General features: G+C 46.5%; 1 protein-coding gene across 1 annotated transcript; it reads right to left on the bottom strand.

The window, feature by feature from the left end:
- Window positions 1-202: 202 nt before the first annotated feature.
- Window positions 203-18,533, bottom strand: LOC126999343 (lactoperoxidase-like). The gene is made up of 17 exons (XM_050861866.1): window positions 18,386-18,533; window positions 13,298-13,640; window positions 12,913-13,021; window positions 12,490-12,617; window positions 10,261-10,434; window positions 9,597-9,741; window positions 9,386-9,473; window positions 8,930-9,102; window positions 8,131-8,248; window positions 7,000-7,125; window positions 6,065-6,235; window positions 4,598-4,745; window positions 3,561-3,727; window positions 3,012-3,106; window positions 2,229-2,375; window positions 1,405-1,573; window positions 203-783 (listed from the first exon to the last, which is right to left on the bottom strand). The coding sequence occupies exons 1-17, from the start codon at window positions 18,407-18,409 to the stop codon at window positions 712-714; spliced, it is 2,397 nt and encodes a 798-aa protein (XP_050717823.1). The 5' UTR covers window positions 18,410-18,533; the 3' UTR covers window positions 203-711.
- Between the last annotated feature and the right edge of the window lie 1,981 nt (window positions 18,534-20,514).

The raw sequence follows: 20,514 nt of genomic DNA on the forward strand, positions 1-20,514 counted from the left end.
ATTACGTCCCTTTATGACTAAGCTTGCACTTCCATCTTCTCTCAAGTTAAGCAATCTTTTCCTTTTCCCAGTTGGTCCACCTAGTGTCTTTTTACCCCAGCTCCAACAACGGTCTCTCCCCAACATTTTCAGAAAGTCTCCTTCCGTAGTTATATAGTCATTGTGCTTCATTTCCAGCCACGAGTAAAAGAACACACCAACGATACAAGAAAGGTTTTTATTTCAACAACTTATAACTAGTTTCAACAATACTCAGGGCACCTACATCATACTTTCAACAATCCTAAGAGTCACAAATTGAGCCTAAGTTTATTTACAATTCATACTCTATTTACAACCCCGACGTGGTTTACTTACAACTCTCGAGGGCATAATTTTGGGGTAAAGCAATTAAGAGATTAGTTTATTGCTTTCCATCCTTTAACAAGACATCATGAACAGTTTTTATTCAAGTCTGTCAGCAATTTTAACAACCCACACAAGAGAGAATAAGGTCATACAATTTTGTAACTATAGTCTCCAATCTTCCTTCTTGTATAAGCCCTTAATTTCCTTTCAATCTACCCTGATTCTTTATTTTTCTCACATGCCCATGATTTCCCCTTCTTAAATATGCCTAATACTTTCTCCTTAAATTACAACTTCGTTCCCTCCTTCGGCCACTCCGTCGGGTCTCGTCTGGCCCTCCGTATCCTCCCTTTCGTCGGAGCCTCAGCAGATGAGTCGGCAGTGTTCGTCTTGGTCGGGTTGTTGGCAGCCAGACGGGTTGGGTTGACACCGCATCTGACGGCGTGAGAAACGAAGGTGGTGAGAAGGTAAATGGTGGTGGGGGGATCAGAGACGAAGAGAATGGGTTAAGAACGCGAAGAAAAGAGTACTGATGAAGACAAGGTTCAGGAATATTATACAGGCAGTTAATATCAGATTGTAAAGGCGGATTAGAAAACGAGGCTAGTGGATTGAGAGGGCCGTGGTGCGTGGGGGAGAAAAAATCCAGGAAAAGTTAAGTGGACGAAGAAGAGTACTGATAAGGAATGCCACGAGACTAGTTAATATTAGACTGAAAAGGTTAACGGAGGGAACACGAGATTGAGAAAGGATGCCGTGTCGATGTGGCAATTAAAGTCGTTGATAAAATAAAGAATAAAAAAACTATCTAAAAAAAATACCTTCATGTCAACTACTGTTCCTCTTTTTTTTTCAATATTTGCGAGTCTTGGCTAGAAACGTGAATGTGAAAATGGGTAAAAAAAAAAAGCAACTGAAAATCTAAATAAAGAAAAAAAATGGGTAAAAAAAGTTAAAGAAAAAAAAAAGCAACTAAAAATCTAAAGAAAACTAAATCGAATAAAGTTTCAAAATACAAAGAATCAACATTAACACGGCTGGTCTCCGCTTCCTCACCAGTCCCTTGGCTTGGCACACGCAGACGAGGCAGTGCGAGACGTGGACGTTCCTGCCGGGGGCGTAGGCGCGGCCCAGGTACTCACACTCCACCTCGTCGCCGCGGTAGTGCTCCTTCCACGGGCTGAGGTCAAGGGGCGTCAGGTGGTCACACGGCAGCAGCGGGTTCCTGGCGGGGTGGGTGAAGATGGAGAAGGTTTAAAGAAGAACAGGGAAAACATGGAAGGAAGGAACCATTGTGAGAACCTATTATAATTTATTTACTCTCCTTCAACCGGAAACTATAAAACACCTAGTTACTTAGAATACTTTTGGGGATATCTTTAAAACACCTAGTTACTTAGAATACTTGTGGGGATATCTTTAAAACGCCTAGTTAGAATATTTTGGGGGGCATCTTCGGTTTTCCATAGACGGGCAAGTGTTTCGGGAGCCTTATTGTGGTCTCGTATGGAGTTTTTAATATTTTTTGTAGTCTTTTCTTGAGCCCTCAGTGATTGCTATCTTGTTTTCGTAGTTATTGTTACGCTATTCATCAATTAACCTCATAACTCTTAAGATTACTCCATTAACATAAACAACTAAAGAATAACTTGCAACACTTAATTTTTTGTGGTTGTTTAGCTTTTGGTTGCGTTGTTCGACTAATCATACAACAACTTTCTGTATCAGCACTACTCCATTCTCGTAAGCAAAAAAACACATAGGTTAGAACTCTTTTGGTGCGGAATTCACTGATTAATCTTACCGTAACTGCTTCATTCACCCTACTCCATTATCGTAAACATCAAAACCACAAAGAACACCCAGGCCAGCACACTCACCCTCGCTGGGACGGGAGGTGGAAGATGCTGGCGGGCAACCTCTCGTTAGTGCCGTCGAAATTGTCACACAGGAGGCGGTTAAGGGTCGAGGCGCTGCGGAGAGCCCTCAGCTGCGCCGGAGTGAAGCCCGCGTCGGCGTTCTCGTACCTGACGGAGGGAAGGAGGAAAAGGGAGTAGGAAGAAATGCAAGATGGAGGGAGGGAGGGAAGTAGGAAATGAATGAAGGAATAAGGGTAGGATGGTAGAAAGGAAGGAAAGGTGGAAGGAAGGAGGAAAAGGGAGAAGGAAGAAATGTAAGAAGAAGGGAGGGAGGGAAGTAGGAAAAGAATGAAGGAATAAGGGTAAGATGATAGAAAGGAAGGAAGGAAAGGAGGGAAAAAGGAGTGCCAGGTTGTGTTACCGATATTGAGGACGCTGAAGGGTTGGATTAAGACGCTGAAGGTGCTGGTGAAGAGACTGGACGATATCTTATTTAACTTTAGAGAAGAGACTTAACATTTCCAAGCAAAGAGCGTAGTGGGTTTTTTCTTAGTGGGGTAACTCGTCAAAAAGAGAGACCGACAGACATAGAGGGCTTAAGGGACGAGGCGCAAATTTCACTACTAAAGAATAAGGTTAAAACACTCAACCTCACTGTCTTCTGTATTTTTTTTTTAGCACTGCGCGATTTTTTTTTAGGGGGGAAAAGGTGAGGTCAATCCAAGTTAAAGACACTGCCACTCGGACCCAGAAACGGAGATGCACACAGACAAACAGAAAGCGGCGGACACAGACGCGACTCACCAGAACCTGTCGCCGCGTCGCAGGTTGAAGAACTGGTAACCGATGAGGCAGGCGAAGGTTGGCCCCACCAGCCCCCTCGACACGGGGAACTCCGCCTGCGACACACACACACGAACAAACATACACTTAACATCCATTATCACCACAAACGAACGCACGTACACAATACATACTTAGCCTTCGTTTTCAGTCTTCAACGTACTCATAAAAAAACTAAACAGTACAAAAGTCAGACTTGCCAAAAAAAAAAAAAAACATGGCAACAACACTGCATATGACGATAAAAACCTGAAAAAACACTACGGCAAAATATACTTCAAATGGCAAAAAACACTTCATATGGCAAAAAAAACACTTCATATGCCATAAAACACTTCATATGGCAAACAAAAACCTTCAATATGCCATAAAACACTTCAAATAGCAAAAAATAGAACAGCCATAAGCAAAAGACTCTCCAAGGATGTAAAGATGAACCTCCTTATCTGGCTACACTTTCTCTACCCCTCCCAACATGGCAACACTGTCTGGTCCTTCGGCGCTACTCACGAGGCCCCCGACGAAGAGGTCCACGTCCTCCACTCTGGCGTAGGTCCTGGCGAGGGCGTGCACGGCCTGGCGCGGCATGGCGGTGAGCAGGTCGTCGAAGGAAGTGGTGACGGGACCGCCGCACGCCTCCCGGTACTGCACGTAGGGCGGCAACCCGTGGTCACGTCCTGGGGGGAAGGGGGGAGAGGCCAAGACTAAGGCCGGTGTTGTCAGACGCTTACGCCCCTCACATTAACTATCCCCAAAGGCCGAAAATGATACCAGTCGCGTTCTAATAGGTGTTTTTTTTAGGTTCACGGCACCTCTCCTCACGAAATTGACCCCTCTTTCGGCCACCTCTTTGGATTCTTTTTAGGAGCAGCGAGTAGCGGGCTTTTTTTTATTATAGTTTCCTTTTTTTGTGCCCTCGAGCTGTCGACTTTGTAAAAAAAAAGGATCAAACTACCAGGAGGGCCGTAAAACTACCCCTGGAAATGCCCAAAACTCCTACGAAAGCCTTGTCAAATGTGTGTGTGCCTGGGTGCCGAAATGTTTGAGTACGGCCCTTAAGGTAAAGTTGGGGCGTACGCTATGCTGCACGTGGCCTCAGTGCTCATCTCCGTCACAGACATATTCCTGGTAACATTCTAACGCCTGGCCACGCCCCATAGAGGAAGGATTTGAGACGGTCAGTGTTGAGAAGGAACCATCAATCAAAGCACCAGTAATAAGAAGGAACCAGTAACTTTAGGAACCAATAATAAGAAGGAACCATTAATCAAAGCACCAGTAATAAGAAGGAACCATTAAATTTAGGAACCATTAAATTTAGGAACCAAGAATAAGAAGGAACCTTAAGATTTAGGAACCAATAATAAGAAGGAACCATTAACTTAAGGAACCAATAACAAGACTGAACCATTGAGACCCTTTTTATTTTCTTTGACAGTCTTTCAAAGGGGAACTATACTACTACTACTACTACTACTACTACTACGACAACTACTACAACTACTACCACCACCACCACCAGTACCTCCAATAGCCACGACTCTTACCTCTGGCGATGTTCCTGGCAATGAGGTCCTGGCCGGCGTGTTGCGGGCCCTCAAACAGCTGATTGGAGAGCGTCTCCACCACCTTCAGGTCCACCGGCTGGAGTCTGGCGCCAATGAGTCCCCGCAAGACCAGGTCACACATCTTGGGCTGGCGGGGACACAGGGGTGGAGGGGAGTCAGGGGGGTCGTGGGTGAAGGGAGGGAGGGAGTCGTGGGAATGTGGTTTTTGCCTTAGTTTTCATTCCATTCCTCTCTTCCATTCCATCCCATTCCCGTTTCTCCTTTACATTCGGTTTCCCTTTACTGAGTCGTTTACTTGACCTGACGATTCCCATGCCTTTCATTCCAACTTCCCTTCCATTCCTTCCTTCACATCCTTCCCAATCCCTAACTGTATTCCCAATCTGTTATCAAACCTTGCCTTACAAATTATCATTCATCCCCTTCAATTCCCTTCCTTCACATGCCCTCCCTTCAAACTTCCCTTCCCTTCTATTCCTCCCTTCACATCCTTCTTCCCAATCCTTAACTGTATCCACAATCTAATCAAACCTTGCCTTACAAATTCACTTTTATCCCCTTCTATTCCCTCCCTTCCAGCTTCCCTTCCTTCCCTTCTATTCCTCCCTTCACATCCTTCTTCCCAATCCTTAACTGTATCCACAATCTGTTATCAAACCTTGCTTTACAAATTTCATCTAATTCCTTCTAATTTTCCTTCCTTCTATTCCCTCCTTCCCTATTCCTCCCTTCACATCCTTCTTCCCAATCCTTAACTGTATCCACAATCTGTTATCAAACCTTGCTTTACAAATTATCTTTCATCCCCTTCAATTCCCTTCCTTCCCATGCCCTCCCTTCCCTTCTATTCCTCCCTTCACATCCTTCCCAATCCTTAACTGTATCCACATTCTGTTATCAAACCTTGCCTTACAAATTATCTTTCATCCCCTTCAATTCCCTTCCTTCACATGTCCTCCCTTCCAACTTCCCTTCCCTTCCCTTCTTTTCCTCCCTCACATCCTGCTTTCCAATCCTTAACTGTATTCCCAATCTGTTATCAAACCTTGCCTTACAAATTCTCTTTCATCCCCTTCCCTTCCCTTCCTTCTCATCCCCTCCCTTCCAACTTCCCTTCCCGTCCCTTCCCTTCACATCCTGCTTCCCAATCCTTAACTGTATCCGCAATCTGTTACCAAACCTTGCCTTCTAAGTTATCTTCCATCCCCTTCCATTCCTTTCCTTCCCATGCAACATACCTACCCTTCCATTCTATTCCTCCCTGCACATCCTGCTTTCCTATCCTTAACTATCCACAATCTGTTACCAAACCTTGCCTTCAAAGTTATCTTCCATCCCCTTCCATTCCCATGCCTTCCTCGACCATACCACTCAAATACCTTTCCTTCCATTCACTCTTCCCTTCCTCCCACTCCCTCCCCTCCCTCCTCCCTTCCCACCACGCACCAGCAAGGTCATGGAGGCATTGTGGAAGGTGTTGACGATGGGGACGGAGGCGATGGGGAGGAAGTGGTTGTCCATTAGCAACAGCTCGTCGGGGACCATCGTGTGCCCCACCCTGAAGGCCGCTGTGGAGAACTCGTTGAGGATGGACGGGTCGGCGGTGCTGTCGTAACCCTGGCGAAGGCGACGAAGAAGGGAGAGTTTAGGTGGTGATCGTGGTGGTTATGGTGGTGATAAATGGACGAAATGAAGGTAATGATAAGTGTTAGTTATGATGGTGAAAGTGGGACGCTAAAGAGAGGAAGAAGGGAGAGTGAGGGTGGTGATTGTGGTGGTTATGGTGGTGATAAATGGACGAAATGAAGATAATGATGGTGTTAGTTATGGTGATGGTGAAAATGGGACGCTACAGAGAGGAAGAAGGAAAGAATGTGACATGATAGTGATGGTTATGGTGATGAAAAAGGGAGGTCAGGAAAATGAAAGGGAGATGTGACAAAAAAAAGATGGGGGGGATGCCAGATAAAGAATGAAAGGGAAGATGATAGTGACAGCAGTCGTAGATATGGTGAAAGTGAAACAAAGAGGAGAATGAAGAGGGATGGAGGTCAGGAAAATGAAAGGAAAGATGTGACAAAAAAAATGAGGGAGGGGATGCCAGATAGATAATGAAGGGGAAGATGATAGTGATAATGGTCGTAGATACTGAAACAAATAAAGAGGAGAATGAAGAGGGAGGGAGGTCAGGAAAATGAAAGTAAAGATGTGACAAAAAAATGAGGGGGGGGATGCCAGATAGATAATGAAGGGGAAGATGATAGTGATAATGGTCGTAGATACGGTGATAGTGAAACAAATAAAGAGGAGAATGAAGATGATGGAAGAATAAAAATAAAAACTACACACGAACCTCCCTCTTACCTGGCTCCGAGACTCACCTGGTAGTAGCCCGATGATTCTGGTTGAAGGCGATAGTCTGCCATCTTGATAGGCCCAAGGAGCTCCGGCAAGAACTGGCTGTAGACGAAGTGTTGGTACTCTGCGATGTTGATGCGGCGAGCCTCCTGACATGGGCCGGACAGGTGAGATGGACAGGTGAGTGACAGGTACGGACAGGTGGGAGGGACAGGTGAGTGAGTGACAGGTGAGGAAAGTAAAAGATTGCAAGACTGATTGACCGATTGCTAGATTGGGTGATGGAATTATTGACTGGAGGAAAAAAATGTAAGGAAAAGGGAAAGGATTGACCGAGTGCGTGACAGGTGAAGAAATGACTGACTGACTGACTGGGTGATGGAATTATCGACTGAAGGAAAAGGGAATTGACTGATTGACTAATGGGGTGATTGAGTTCCTGACTGAAAGAAAAGGAAAGGGAAAGGGAATTGACTGACTCATTGATGAACTTATTGAAACTTACGTGAATGACTGAAGGAAAAGGAAGTGACCAAACTGACTGACTGGTGGACTGACAGGGTGTAGGAATTATTGATTGAAGAGAATGGGGAGAAAAAGGGAAAAAAGTGGAGAATGGGGAGAGAAAGGGAAAAAAGTGGAGAATGGGGAGAAAAAGGGAAAAAAGTGGAGAATGGGGAGAAAAAGGGAAAAAAGTGGAGAATGGGGAGAAAAAGGGAAAAAAGTGGAGAATGGGGAGAAAAAGGGAAAAAAGTGGAGAATGGGGAGAAAAAGGGAAAAAAGTGGAGAATGGGGAGAAAAAGGGAAAAAAGTGACTGACTGCTTGATTAGGATGGTGTCAGGATATTAGACTAAAACTAACTGAATTGACTGGATGAGTGTCAAGAGTGGAATAAAGTAGACTATTTGAAGATTGGAAAAGATTAGACTGATTGGTGTATCGAATGGGCGGGTGTCAGAAAGGAATATAAACTTAATGAATGATGGAAAAATGAAGGTAAAGGTGAGGAAAGTGTCATGTGAAAAAGTAACTAGACTGATTGGTTGGTTGACTGTCAGAGGAAAGTAGATGAACGTTATGGTACAAAGAAAAGAGAAGATACCGGTTTCGGGGGTACACCTGGTCTGGTAACACCTGCTCGGGCACGCCTCACCTGGTACACCTTCTCGTCGTCCCAGTGGGGGTTGAGGGGTCCCAGTGCACGCGCCAGGCGGTTGTGCTCACGGAAGAACACCACGTGACTCACCATCAGCCCAAGGTGCTCGTTGCTCCTGGTGAAGAAAATGGATACCTGTAAATGACCTCTTTCGGCCACCTCTTTTGATTCTTTTTAGGAGCAGCGAGTAGCGGGATGTTTTTTTTTATTATAGTTTCCTTTTTTTGTGCCCTTGAGCTGTCTCCTTTGTTGGAAAAAAAAATGATCTCACCTACTCACCAGTCATCTCACTCAATCTGTTTCTTATTGCGACTAATCTCCCCATCGCAATATAGACTACGCCCTCGCTAAAACCCTTCCCTCACCTTATCTAATCTTTTCAATTACGTACCCACTCCACCAACCCATCACCTACTCCCCAGTTTTCCCAATTTACTACCTCCTTTTTTTTTCCTCCCATTCCCCACCGAGTCATTCCCAACCTTTCCTCTCCCAAAAACACCTTCCCTTCCTTCCTCTCCCCACCTCTCACTCCCATCACCTCACTCCCAGCCTTTATTTCAGCTCCTCTCCCCAATACGAGCACTTCTTTACCTCCCATCCCCTACAAAACACTTTTCCTCCCCCCAAACCCCTTCCCTTCCTTCCTCTCCCCACCTCTCACTCCCATCACGTCACTCCCACCCCCTCTCCCCAATACGAACACTTATTTACCTCCCATCCCCCACAAACAACTCCTTTTCTCCCCACCACCTTATATCCAACTCTTCTTCCTCCTTCCTCCCCTCTTCCTCACCGCTCATCCCCCACGAAGAAGCACTTGTCGCCCTCCGCCCTGCACTCCTCAAAGTCCACGGCGTCCCGCAAGATGGGGAAGCCGCCGTCGTTCGCCTCCTGACGCAGCTCCGCCAGCATCCCGAAGGAGTAGAGGCGCAGGTTCCTCTCCCGGCAGTGGTCGCTCCCGTACACCTGTGACACGTGAAGGGAGGTTTGCCAATTTGTACGCACGCCGTATTCTTTCCAACTGGTACTCATTAAGGAAGGGGAAATGATGGTACAGGAGCAACAGAAGGAAGAATTATGATGATGAGGATTTAGTGACGGGGCATGGCTACTGAGTAATGGTAATGGAATAAGGGTGATGGGACAAGGGTGATGGGACAAGGGTGACGGGACAAGGGTGACGGGACAAGGGTGACGGGACAAGGGTGATGGGACAAGGGTGATGGGACAAGGGTGACGGGCCTCTTACCGTGGAGAGGTCGAGGAAGGCGGTGTTGAGGGACAACTGCTCTATGGAGGGCCGCCCTAGGGAGTCCCGCCCGCTGACTGCCTCGCTCCTGATGAGGAAGACAAAATATACACACACACAAAAAAAAGACTTGAAGAAGAAAGATAAATTGATGAAGTTCATGAATTCTCTATTACATAACAGACACATGCACACACGACCATACACCCACCTGACGAAGGGGAGGCAAAGGCGCTTGTTGTAGTAGTCGCGCGCCTTGATGTGCGGGTCGTCGGGCGGGATGGGCAGCGGCGCGCAGTGCAGGTCCCGCCACGATTTGCACTCCTCGCAGCGACGGGCCGGCGCCTGGGTGGGGCCTGGCGGGGCGGGGAGGGTGACGAGGGTGAGAGAAGAGGAGGAATAAACTACTGACGAAGGTAATAAAGGGATCAAACGGTATGTAGATTCCTCTCTCTTTCTTCTAGAGATTGACAGACTGACAGAGGTTAAAAAAATAAATAAAGCGACGTAGATTCCACTCATTGTTTCCTTCTATAGATTGACGAACACACCGAGGTTAAAAAGCATAAAAAACATCGTCGGTTCTCTTTCTCCCTCTGAAGACTAACAGACTAAGGTAATAAGAGCAAGGGGTCTCTTCATTCTCCCCTTATTAGCTTCGACTGACTTGTTATTAATGCAAAACAAAGCATTGGTTCTCTCAACTCTTCCTCCCTTTAAGAATCTGACTACGGCTGAAAGAAAACTAAATGGGTTCCCTTCATTCTTCCCCATATCGGTTCTGGTCAACTGACAATTGCTATCAAAGAATCAAAGTAAAACATCAGTTGCTCTCCTCATCATTCCCACCTTGAGGAACACCAGCCCATAACTACCTTTCAGCGTGGGCACAACACTGAGGTCGTGGTCCACAAACTGTCCTATCTGCATCACCAGGAGGTTGTGGGAGGTGGGGGCGTTGGGGGGCGCCTCTCTCATGTGAAGGGACACTTGGCGGGGATTGGGCAGGAGTCCCCCTTCACTTGACCGTAGCCTCATCCACGCCGCGTCTGAAGGAGAAGGGGAGGGAAGATGTGATGTGATAAGGGGGAAAAAGATGAGACAGGAACGGTGCGAGGGATGAAGTGGCTTAAGAAGAAAGGGAAAGAGTAAAGGGGGGAAGAGGTTGGAGAAGGAAAAAGTTGGAGAAGAAAGGGAAGGAGTAAAGGGAGGAAGAGGTTGGAGAGCAAAGGTGTGGTTGAGGATAGAGGGTGATAATGATGCGTTTAGAAAGGTGGCGAAGAAAGTGTAGAAAGAGGAAAGGAATGAGAAAAAGAAAGAAGACAGAGAAGGAAAAGGGAACAAAGGAATATGAGGAAAGAAAGTGGAAAAAGGGAAAAGGAAAGAGGAAAAGAAAAAGAGAAAACAGAGAACGAAAAGAGGGAACAAAGGAATAAGAGGAAAGAAAGGGGATGAAGAAAGTGGAAAAAGGGGAAAGAAAAGAGAAAGGGAACACAGAAGGTAAAGAAGGGAACAAAGAAATAAGAGGAAAGAAAGGGGACGAAGGTGTAAAATAGGGGAAAGAAAAGAGAGAAATGGAAAACAGAGCAGGAAAAGAAGGGAAGAAAGGGATAAGAAGAAAGAAAGGGGACGAAAAGTGTAAAAAGGGGAAAGGAAAGAAAAAGAAAGGGGAAATGGAGAAGGAAAAGAAGGGAAGAAAGGAATAAGAGGAAAGAAAGGGGACGAGGTAAAGGAATGTACAGGAAAAGGGGAATGGTTAGATGTGGATGAGGAAAATAAGAAGAAGAAAAAAACATCGAAAACTATTATGCTTGAGAAAAGAGAGGAGGAAAAATACCGAATGGGAGAAGCAAATGAGAAAGGTAAAGAGGAAGGAGAAAAATAGAAGAAAGTTAGAAAGGTCGAAGCAACATGAAGGTGACTCCTCTCTGGCCCCTGTTCCCAGACATGATTCAGGGTAGCCAGCAGCAGCCAGGTAATTGCCAGGCGAGGCTTGCACCACCTGGGGCGTTGGGCAGCCCTCAGACGCCGCACCTGCCCGCCGCAACCTTGATATGACCGGAAAGCGAGAAGGTCACAATGAACACTTGGTCCCAGTGTGCCTTGAGGAGAGGGAGGGAAGAAATGGCGTGAGGAGGGAGGGAAGTGTAGAGCGGGAGGAAAAGAAAATTGGAAAGACTGATAATTGTGCGTTTGAACAGGTGGTGAGCAAATATAGAAAGAGGGAGTGAGAGATGAGAGAGGGAGAGAAAAGAAAAGAGGGAGGAAAAAGAAAGAGGAGGAAAAGTCTAAGGGGAAAATATGATCAAAAGAAAGGAAGAAAAAAAAAGTTAAGGTCTTGAACTCTCGCGCCGCACTACTCACCTGTGGAGCACCCGAGAACACCTGTGGCAATGTTAACCAGGAGCCAGGTAATCCCAGGTAATCATCGTCAGGCATTGATAAGAGTGAATGACTGACAGCTGTTTGAAGTAGCCAATAAAAGTCCATTCACGTCCTAACCTCAGTTTGTAAAGATAATAAAAATGGTACCAAACACGAAGCCACAGACCCAAGAACAGAACTCTTTAGTCAGTCATCTTTAGCACCATTTTCTTTTCCTCTCTTCGATCTGTGACAATGCGAGGCAGACTCAACTAAGATCAGAAGCGGGGATGAGTCACGAGAGGCAGGAAGGGACGAGGAGGCGGGGAACATAAGAACCTAAACTCATACTTTTTTCTTCTTTCTTTTGCTCCTCTTTCTTTCTTTTTTCCTCCCTCCTCCTTTTCTCTCCCTTCCTTTTTCTATCTATACTTAGGGAAATAGTACTTACAACACTGGGATTTACAAGAGGTAGGCCTAAACTTGAAGATACACTACATGACGTGAAAAAAAAGTACTTACAACACTGGGATTTACAAGAGGTAGGCCTAAACTTGAAGATACACTACATGACGTGAAAAAAGTAACACCATTGCACGAAAGTAAGACAATCAAGAAAGGACACGAAATAGCGAAGGAAAGACAAGTAAAGTGACCGAGGATGACTTTCAAAGCGTCACAGATCAAGACAAAAAAAACATAGAACAAGGAGACGAAGAGGACGACGACCCGCCACTTACCAAAGACCGGGGGCAGCACACGGCTCATGGGCTGGCCGGAGGTGCCGTGCTGTGGGCGCTGGAGGTTATTACAGCGGCCGGTGATGGTGCGGTACTTGGCGGAGGTGTTGCACGGGACGGGGAGGTCTCTGGCGGAGGGGGAGATGGGGAGACGAGGGATGAGGGGGATGGAAAAAGATCGTAGGTAAAATCAGGATGCTTGATCAGGTAATATTTGAAACTTATTAATGGCGTCCGTGCAGCAAACCTTCCTTCATTCAAGTTCCAGAAGGAAAAAATTAAATGGAAACTAGAATATAAAAATGTGAAACTGAAGACTTCAATTGAACACAAGTAAAAAAAAATGTTGTGAAGGCCTTCGCTAATGGTTCAGCTCTTTACAAGTTTATCTTTGCTTCTCCTCCTCCTCCTCCTCCTCCTCACCTGCATGTCTGGGTGTTGGGGGCCAGGTCCTCGGGCACCACGGAGGGCACGCGGCTGGGGGAGCGGCCTTCGGGGTCCTCCCAGTATGGAGACACGTTGGGGTCGCTGCCTGGGGGAGGGGGAGACAATGGTAAAATACATGAAAGAAACTTGGAAGAAACTACTGAGAAACGGAAGGAAAACTAAAGACAAGAGACTACGAAATTAAACCGGTCTTAACGTTACTGAGCATAAAAATTTGATCAGCGTAAATAAAACCACATCAGTTATAAGCACACCAAAAACGGTCACCAAAATCACACCACTCAAGTCACTAAGTCAAAAAATCAAATCAAAACCAGGACGGGAGAAAAGTCACTCGGGTCAAAATCCAGCTAATCCCCACCTTCGATGAAATTCCCTTGGGGTCCTGCAGAAGGCGACGCTGGGTCCCTCTGTCTCTGCCCAACACGCCCATGATAGTCAGGCGCCGTGGGGATCTCGCCTAGGAGAATGGCGGGGTTGACAGTGATCTCGTTGAGGGCAGTGAAGGCGTCAGTGGGGGTAGCGGTGGAGGTGAGGCGTCCGTCGAAGAGTCCATAGTCGTGAATGGTCTTGGTGTTGAAGAAGAACCCGTGGGTGTGGGGGGAGTAGAGGGTGGCGGGGGCGGGGTACGAGCTCTTACTCCCCTCCAGCACCAGGGACGGGGATAGTGCCAACCCCGACCCGTGACCGCACACCACCAACACCTGACGGAGGAAAGATAAAGATTAGGGAAGGTATTATAAGACTCCTTCGCTTCTCAAATCAACTATTTCTAAACGTCAAAGAGGGGGTCAGTCGGGTTCTAATGAGTGTTTCTTTAGGTTCACGGTACAGAGGAAGGGTCAAACTACCACCAGGGTCATAAAAGTACTCCTGGAAATGCCCCAAACTCTTACGAAAGCCTTGTCAAATATGTGAACTTGGGCGCCGAAATGTATACGCCCCTAGGTCATTGCCGCAAGCCATTTTGAGTCCACTCCTGAACGAAGGGCCGAGGTGAGGTTCTGTGCTATTTTCATCCGCCTGGTGTGTCTGACTTGGGGACGAAAGGTAAATAAGTGGATGAAGGTCGTGTGGGGAGAGAAAGGAAAGGAAAGATGATGAAAGGAGGCAAAGCGCGACGTTCCTAAGTAAAATAACAAAAGTGTAATTCTTAAATAAAAAAAAAATGTAGGGTTTAGTAGAAAAAAGTTTATTCCCAGGTTAAAAAAAAGTGGGCTTCCCAAGGGTATGAAAGTAAAAAAAAGGGGTTAAATAAAAAAAAATGTGGGGTTTAGTAGAAAAAAGTCTATTCCCAGGTTAAAAAAAATGGGCTTCCCAAAGGTATGAAAATAAAAAAGGGGTTAAATAAAAAAAAAGTGGGGTTTAGTAGAAAAAAAGTTGATTCCCAGGTTAAAAAAAGTGGGCTTCCCAAGGGTATGAAAATAAAAAAAAGTGTTAAAGGGAATAAAAAACGTAAATAGGGGGAAGATAATAAAGTAGAGAGAAAAGGAGACTGAAAAGCAAGCAGGTACCCTTTTCAATCACTCCAATCACAACTCTAATCTCCTATTTAAGTAAAGAAAATAAGCGAGTTTCATACATTCTAAAACAGCGAAGCGAGGTGACGTCATGTGAGAGTGGGAGCAGGGGAGGGAAGACTAAACGGGATATTAAACTTGGCAAATTTTCCGTGGATCTTCAGTCAAACCACGATTTCCGCTGACGTGGTTCTCAATTGTTTGCTGTTATTGCTGCTGATGAAGATGAGGAGTAATACCGTCGTCCTTCAGTGAAATCCACCGTAGCTTTGGAAGATCGTGGACACGTCAGAAAACCACGCAAATATGAGAACCACGCCAGCGGAAATCGTGGTTTGACTGAAGATCCACGGAAAATTTGCCCAGTGTAACAGCCCCTCAACGTGGAACGCGAGTGAAAGGAGAGCAGAACGAGTGTCTTGTGCCTTGTAATTAAACGCCGCGGTACACGTCTGACTTTATATTCCGGCGAGCACGAGGAACAAGAGTCGCTGAGGGTGTGGCCGCGTGGTCGTGTGGCTCATAACTCCTTACCCCGCACCCCGCCTTCGAACCCCCGGACAGTAAATCTTGGGAAGGCACATTAACGCTCTCCCGTCTGAAGGTTTTATGACGTAACGCAACTTGGTGGACTCGCGACAATTTGGCTTTTCATTAACGAAGAATACAAAATGGACCCACTACTAAAGCAATAAAAAAAAAACATTCCCACTAACTCCCCCTAATCTGAAGGTACAATTCAAGCTCCCCAGCCACTTCCTCTACAACACTGCCATTTTCCTCCTCTCCTCTCCTTTTCATTTGGCTTTTCATCAACAACAAAGAAGAAAATGAACCCAGTGCCCACTACGACTTGTGCAATAAAACATGCCCCAAAGACGTGACCCTGACCATGCCCATTACCTCTTACTAATCCGAAGTTTTATACCGTACCGCGAGACACACTCCAGAGGGTCATTCTTTAACGTTTCAGCGCCCAAGCAAACACATTAGACAAGGCTTTCGAGGGATTTTTGGGCATTTCCACGGGTAGTTTTAAGCCTGGTGGTAATGAGACTGATTTGAGGGAAGGAAGGAGAGGCGCGGACAAGAAAGAAAAGAGAGAGGATCATGGGTAAAGGAGAGAGGGAGGAGAGAGAAAGGAGGAGAGGGAAAGGCAAGGGAGACAGGAGAGGGACAATCATGAGCAAGGGAGAGAGGGAGGGGAGGAGAGAGGGAGGGGAGGAGAGAGGGAGGGGAGGAGAAAGGGAGGGGAGGAGAGAGGGAGGGGTAAGGGAGATACGAAAGGGGACGATCATGGGAGAGAGGGAGAGAGAGGAAAGGGAGGAGAGGGAAAGGTAAGGGAGACAGGAGCGGGGACGATTATGGCTAAGGGAGAGAGGGAGAGAGAGGAGAGGGAGAGAGAGGAGAGGGAGAGAGAGGGAAGGGTAGAGGGGAGGATAGTGATTAAGGGACGGAGGGAGCAGGGCCAGACGAGTCATGCCCAGCAAACAGTCAGCGGTCAACGGGCAAACAGACTCCTCCATTCTCCGCCGACGTTTACGATTCGGGGCAGCAGACAACCCGCGCCGCTTCCCTTTGTACACGCGTCCCTAACGAGGCTGGCACACGAACGGGCACTTGAGGAGGGGGGCAAAAAAAGCATGAAAGGTCCCTCGAGGCTGTGGCATGGCTGACGGTGGCCTGACCCTGTGGCTGATGGCTTAATTGTGGACGAGAAGGAGGAAGGAAAGGAACTAGGAGGAGGGAGAGGAAGAGGAGGAGGCAGAGGTGGTAATTAAATAGGAGGAGAGAAAGAACACGTAATGATGGTTGTAAAAGGGGTAAAGAGGAGGAGGAGGAGGAGGAAGAAGAGGGGGAAGAGGAGATGGTGTTTGAGTACAAGAGAGGAAGAACACGGAATGAAAGAGGAGGAGGAGGAAAGAACAAGTAAAGATATTAGTAAAAGGGGTAAAGAGGAGGAGGAGGAAGAAGAGGAGATGGTGTTTGAGTACAAGAGAGCAAAGAGCAAGGAATGAAAGAGAAGGAAGAGGAGGAGGTTGAGATGGTATTTGAGTAAGAGGAAAAGAAGAGCAAGGAGTGAAAGAGGAAGAAGAGGAGGAGACACTGTATTTGAGTAAGAGAGGAAAGAACAAAGGATGAAAGAGGAGAAAGATGAAGAGAAGGAGGAAGTTTAAATGATATTTGAGTAAGAGGAAAGGAAGAGCAAGGCGTGAAAGAGAAGAAAGAGGAAGAAAAGGAAAAGCCAGAGATAGTAATTGAACAAGAGAGGAAAGAACAAAGGATGAAATAGGAGACGGATGAAGAGGAGGAAGAAATGGCAAGAAAATGATAATCAGATGAAAGAAGAGGGCGAGGAAGGAACGATAAAACAAGATACGAAAGATAATCAACAGAGAAAAGGTGATGATAATACAGGTGAAGAAAGGGGATCAGGGAGAGAAAGGGGACTAAGGAGGGAGGAGGAACCAGAACACGAGGAAGAAAAACAAGAAACAAAAGGAGGAAGACAAAAGATGGGCGGTTCCTGGCCGGGTCTCGAGGCAAACAATGAAGACTTGGACACCTTCCCTTCACTGCCCTGCCCTTCCTTCCTTTCCTTTCCTTTCCAACCCAAACCTTCCACGCTTTTCCTTGCATGCCCATCCCTTCCATACTCCTCTTCTACACACCCATTTCCTTTCCTCCCCTTCCACACTTTTCCTTGCATGCCCATCCCAAAGTGCTCAACCGTTCCATACTCCCCTTTTACACACCCATTTCCTTTTCTCCCCTTTCCATTTCCAACCTTACACACCATCCCTTCACTGCCCTTCCCTTCCACACAAACCTTTCCTTTCCCTTCCCTTAACTTTTCCTACATATATTACCACCTCCCAAAATTTTCTCATTCCTTTTATTCCCGTCCCTTCACTGCCCTTCCCTTCCACACAACCTTTCCTTTCCCTTCCCTTAACTTTTCCTACATATATTACCACCTCCCAAAATTTTCTCATTCCTTCTATTCCCGTCCCTTCACTGCCCTTCCCTTCCCTTCCACACACTCCTCGGCCCTTCCCTTCCCCTTTCCAACAGATTTTCACTTACTACACCATTCCTTCCATGCCCATCCCTTCACTGCCCTTCCCTTCCCTTCCGTTCCACGTATCTCGCCCTTCCGTTTTCTTCCCTTCTCTAATCCACTCCTACAAGTTTTCCACCTAATACACTTTTCTTGACAAATCCATTTCTACCATTCCTATCCATAAAGATCACCCCTTCCACATTTCCCTTCCATATTCTCCATTTCCGGCCCTGAAACACATTGCCATTCATGGATAGTGAGGTAAGGTGGGGTTAGGATTACAGGAGCTGCCTTGTATAGACCAACCGGCCTCTTGCAGACTCCTTACGTTCTTATGTTCTTATGTTCTTATTTCCTTCCTCCCCTTTCTCTTCTTCACTTTCCTCTCTCAACCACATAACCTGGAATTCCCCCTTCTCCCCTTCCCTATCTACCCCTTCCCTGCCCTTCCTTACCCTTTCCATCCCTCCTCACTCCCTCCTTCCCTTCCCTATCTATCCCTTCGCTGCCCTTCCTTACCCTTTCCATCCCTCCTCACCCCTTTCCTCCCATTCCCATTCCTCCACACCCCTTCCGTTTCTTCACCCCCTCTCTTAACAACCTAGAACTCATTCCATCCCCTGTGATCCTGAACGGAGGCACGACCCGTATTTTGAAGAGCCATCCACTGCTCGACCTTTCCTTCCCCTTACCACTGTCATTCTCCTCTCCTCCTCACGCCCCTTTCCCTCAAACTCTGACATTCTCCTTTCCTCAGTTCACTTTCCTTATACACAGTACCTTTTCCTCAGGCAACTATCCTCCCCTTTCTCGCTACTTACTCTCCTCTCGTTACTCTCCTCTCGTCACTCCTCCCAACACTCACCAGCAGTAGTAGCGTGGTCTGCATGACTGCCACACACACGCCTTCCAGGACACACTCACGCACACGCCCTCGCCGGAACACTTAGGTCGCCTCTCCACCAAGCCTTCCTCTCGTCACGCCTCGAGCTAACCGCCTGAGCTCCCGACGGCGGTTCACGGGGTTTCGAAGTGGGGTTCTGAGCGGGTTTGTTAAATGTAGTGAAGCAGGGATGTGGGTTATGAAGATAGGTTGTCATTTTTAAGATTTTTGGAGCAGTGGAGTGGATCAGAGTGAATATTAGAAGGTTAGAGTGAAGATGAGATTAAAGTGAAAAAGTGGAAATAAGTTAGTTAGATGATAATTAGTAGTTAGGTGATAGTTATATGATAGTTAAATGACTGTTACGAGCCTAGACGATTTAAATAAACACCAATGAGAGGTTTTCTTATGTATTTTGAGTCAGTAATTAGATTTTTCAGACTATATGATAGACAGCAAAGCAAAGGACACAATAATAAATTAATAATATAAAGAAATATAAAAGATTGAGATGAACCTTTTTTTCGGGAGGTTTCTGGTCTTTAAAGTCTGAATCCACGAAGCCAATAAAATTATACCTGTTTGTTGAGTGCGTTGATAATTACCTTGAGTTACCTGTCCACCTGCCAACCTACCCTGCACACGCACACACACACACACACACACACACACACACACACACAAGGGATGACACAGGTAGCAAAGGCGTGTAAACAAAGGTAACACACACACACACACACACACACACACACACAGCGGATGTTACAGGTAGCAAGGCGTGTAAACAAGGGTGAGACGAGACACGTGTTGCCAAAGCCCATCAGCTGACCGAGCAAACAGCTGATTCGATGACGCAATGACGCGGAGATAGCAAAGAAACGAGTCCTCCCCCACAGCCCCCCCCCCTCCTCCCTTCACCAGCCACGCCTACTCTCTCTCTCTCTCTCTCTCCAACCACGCCCCTTTCTCTCTCCCTCTCCCTCTCTCTGTCTCTTCATCCCGCCCCTTCTCTTTTCTCTCTCTCTTTCCCTCCCTCTCACTTCTGTTTCCTCCTCTTCCCATTCTTCCTTTCCCTCCTGCCCCGCCCTTTCCTTCTCTCCCTTGCCCCCATTCTCTCTCACTACAGCCATTACCTCCTCCTCCTCCTCCTCCTCCTACCTGCCGACAGTGAAATATGAGCCGCTAAATGAGCAATTAAAAATACACAGGTAAGTCACTGGATAAGGTAGCACTGCACTCTCATTAAAAGGGAAAGTGATAAAAAGCTTCACAAATACCTGCAGGGGGGGAGAGAGAGAGAGAGAGAGAGAGAGAGAGAGAGAGAGAGAGAGAGAGAGAGAGAGAGAGAGAGAGAGAGAGAGAGAGAGAGAGAGAGAGAGAGAGAGAGAGAGAGAGAGAGAGAGAATGTAGTACTAGTATTAGTAGTAGCAGTAAGAAACACGAAATGGAAGAACAAGAGTAAGAACAGGACGAAGAAAAATAACAACATACACAATAACAACAACAACAAAAACATCAATAAATAAACAAACACACACAAAAGAAAAACATTAACAATAAAACAAAAAACACACACACACACACACACACACACACACACACACACACACACACACACACACACACACACGACTATTTTAATGAGATCCAATTAAGACTCTCACCTTCTTGCACACCTGTCGGCGAGTACCATGATGAGGGATTCATGTAAACCAGGTAACGTCCAGGTAATGCCCAGGTAAAGCACAGGTAAGGTGTCAAGGTAAGATGCACAGGTAAGGTGTTCAGGTAAGGTCTTCAGGTAAGGTATCGTAAGGTGTTCAGGTAAAGTATCGAGTTAAGATGTACAGGTAAGGTCTTCAGGTAAGGTATCGAGCTAAGATGTACAGGTAAGGTTCAGGCAAGGTTCAGGTAAGGTATGCAGGTGAGGTGTACAGGTAAGCTTTAAGTAATGTATCGAGGTAAGGTATCGAGCTAAGATGTACAGGTAAAGTTCAGGTAAGGTTCAGGTAAAGTATGCAGGTGAGGTCTTCAGGTAAGGTCTTCTCGCTTCTGTCCAAGTGATAAGTGCAGGTAAAGGTTGGGGCGAGGTGTGTGTTGGGGCAATCACC

Source organism: Eriocheir sinensis, chromosome 16 (assembly GCF_024679095.1).
Source record: "Eriocheir sinensis breed Jianghai 21 chromosome 16, ASM2467909v1, whole genome shotgun sequence".
Lineage (NCBI taxonomy): Eukaryota > Metazoa > Arthropoda > Malacostraca > Decapoda > Varunidae > Eriocheir > Eriocheir sinensis.

Coding starts and splice junctions, on each gene's coding strand:
- LOC126999343 (XM_050861866.1), bottom strand. CDS start 18,409: ATGCAGACCACGCTACTACTGCTG. Junction 12,618..12,912: donor CCCAACACCCAGACATGCAG/GTGAGGAGGAGG, acceptor CCCCTCCGCCAG/AGACCTCCCCGTCCCGTGCA. Junction 1,574..2,228: donor CACCTCCCGTCCCAGCGAGG/GTGAGTGTGCTG, acceptor CCACCCCGCCAG/GAACCCGCTGCTGCCGTGTG.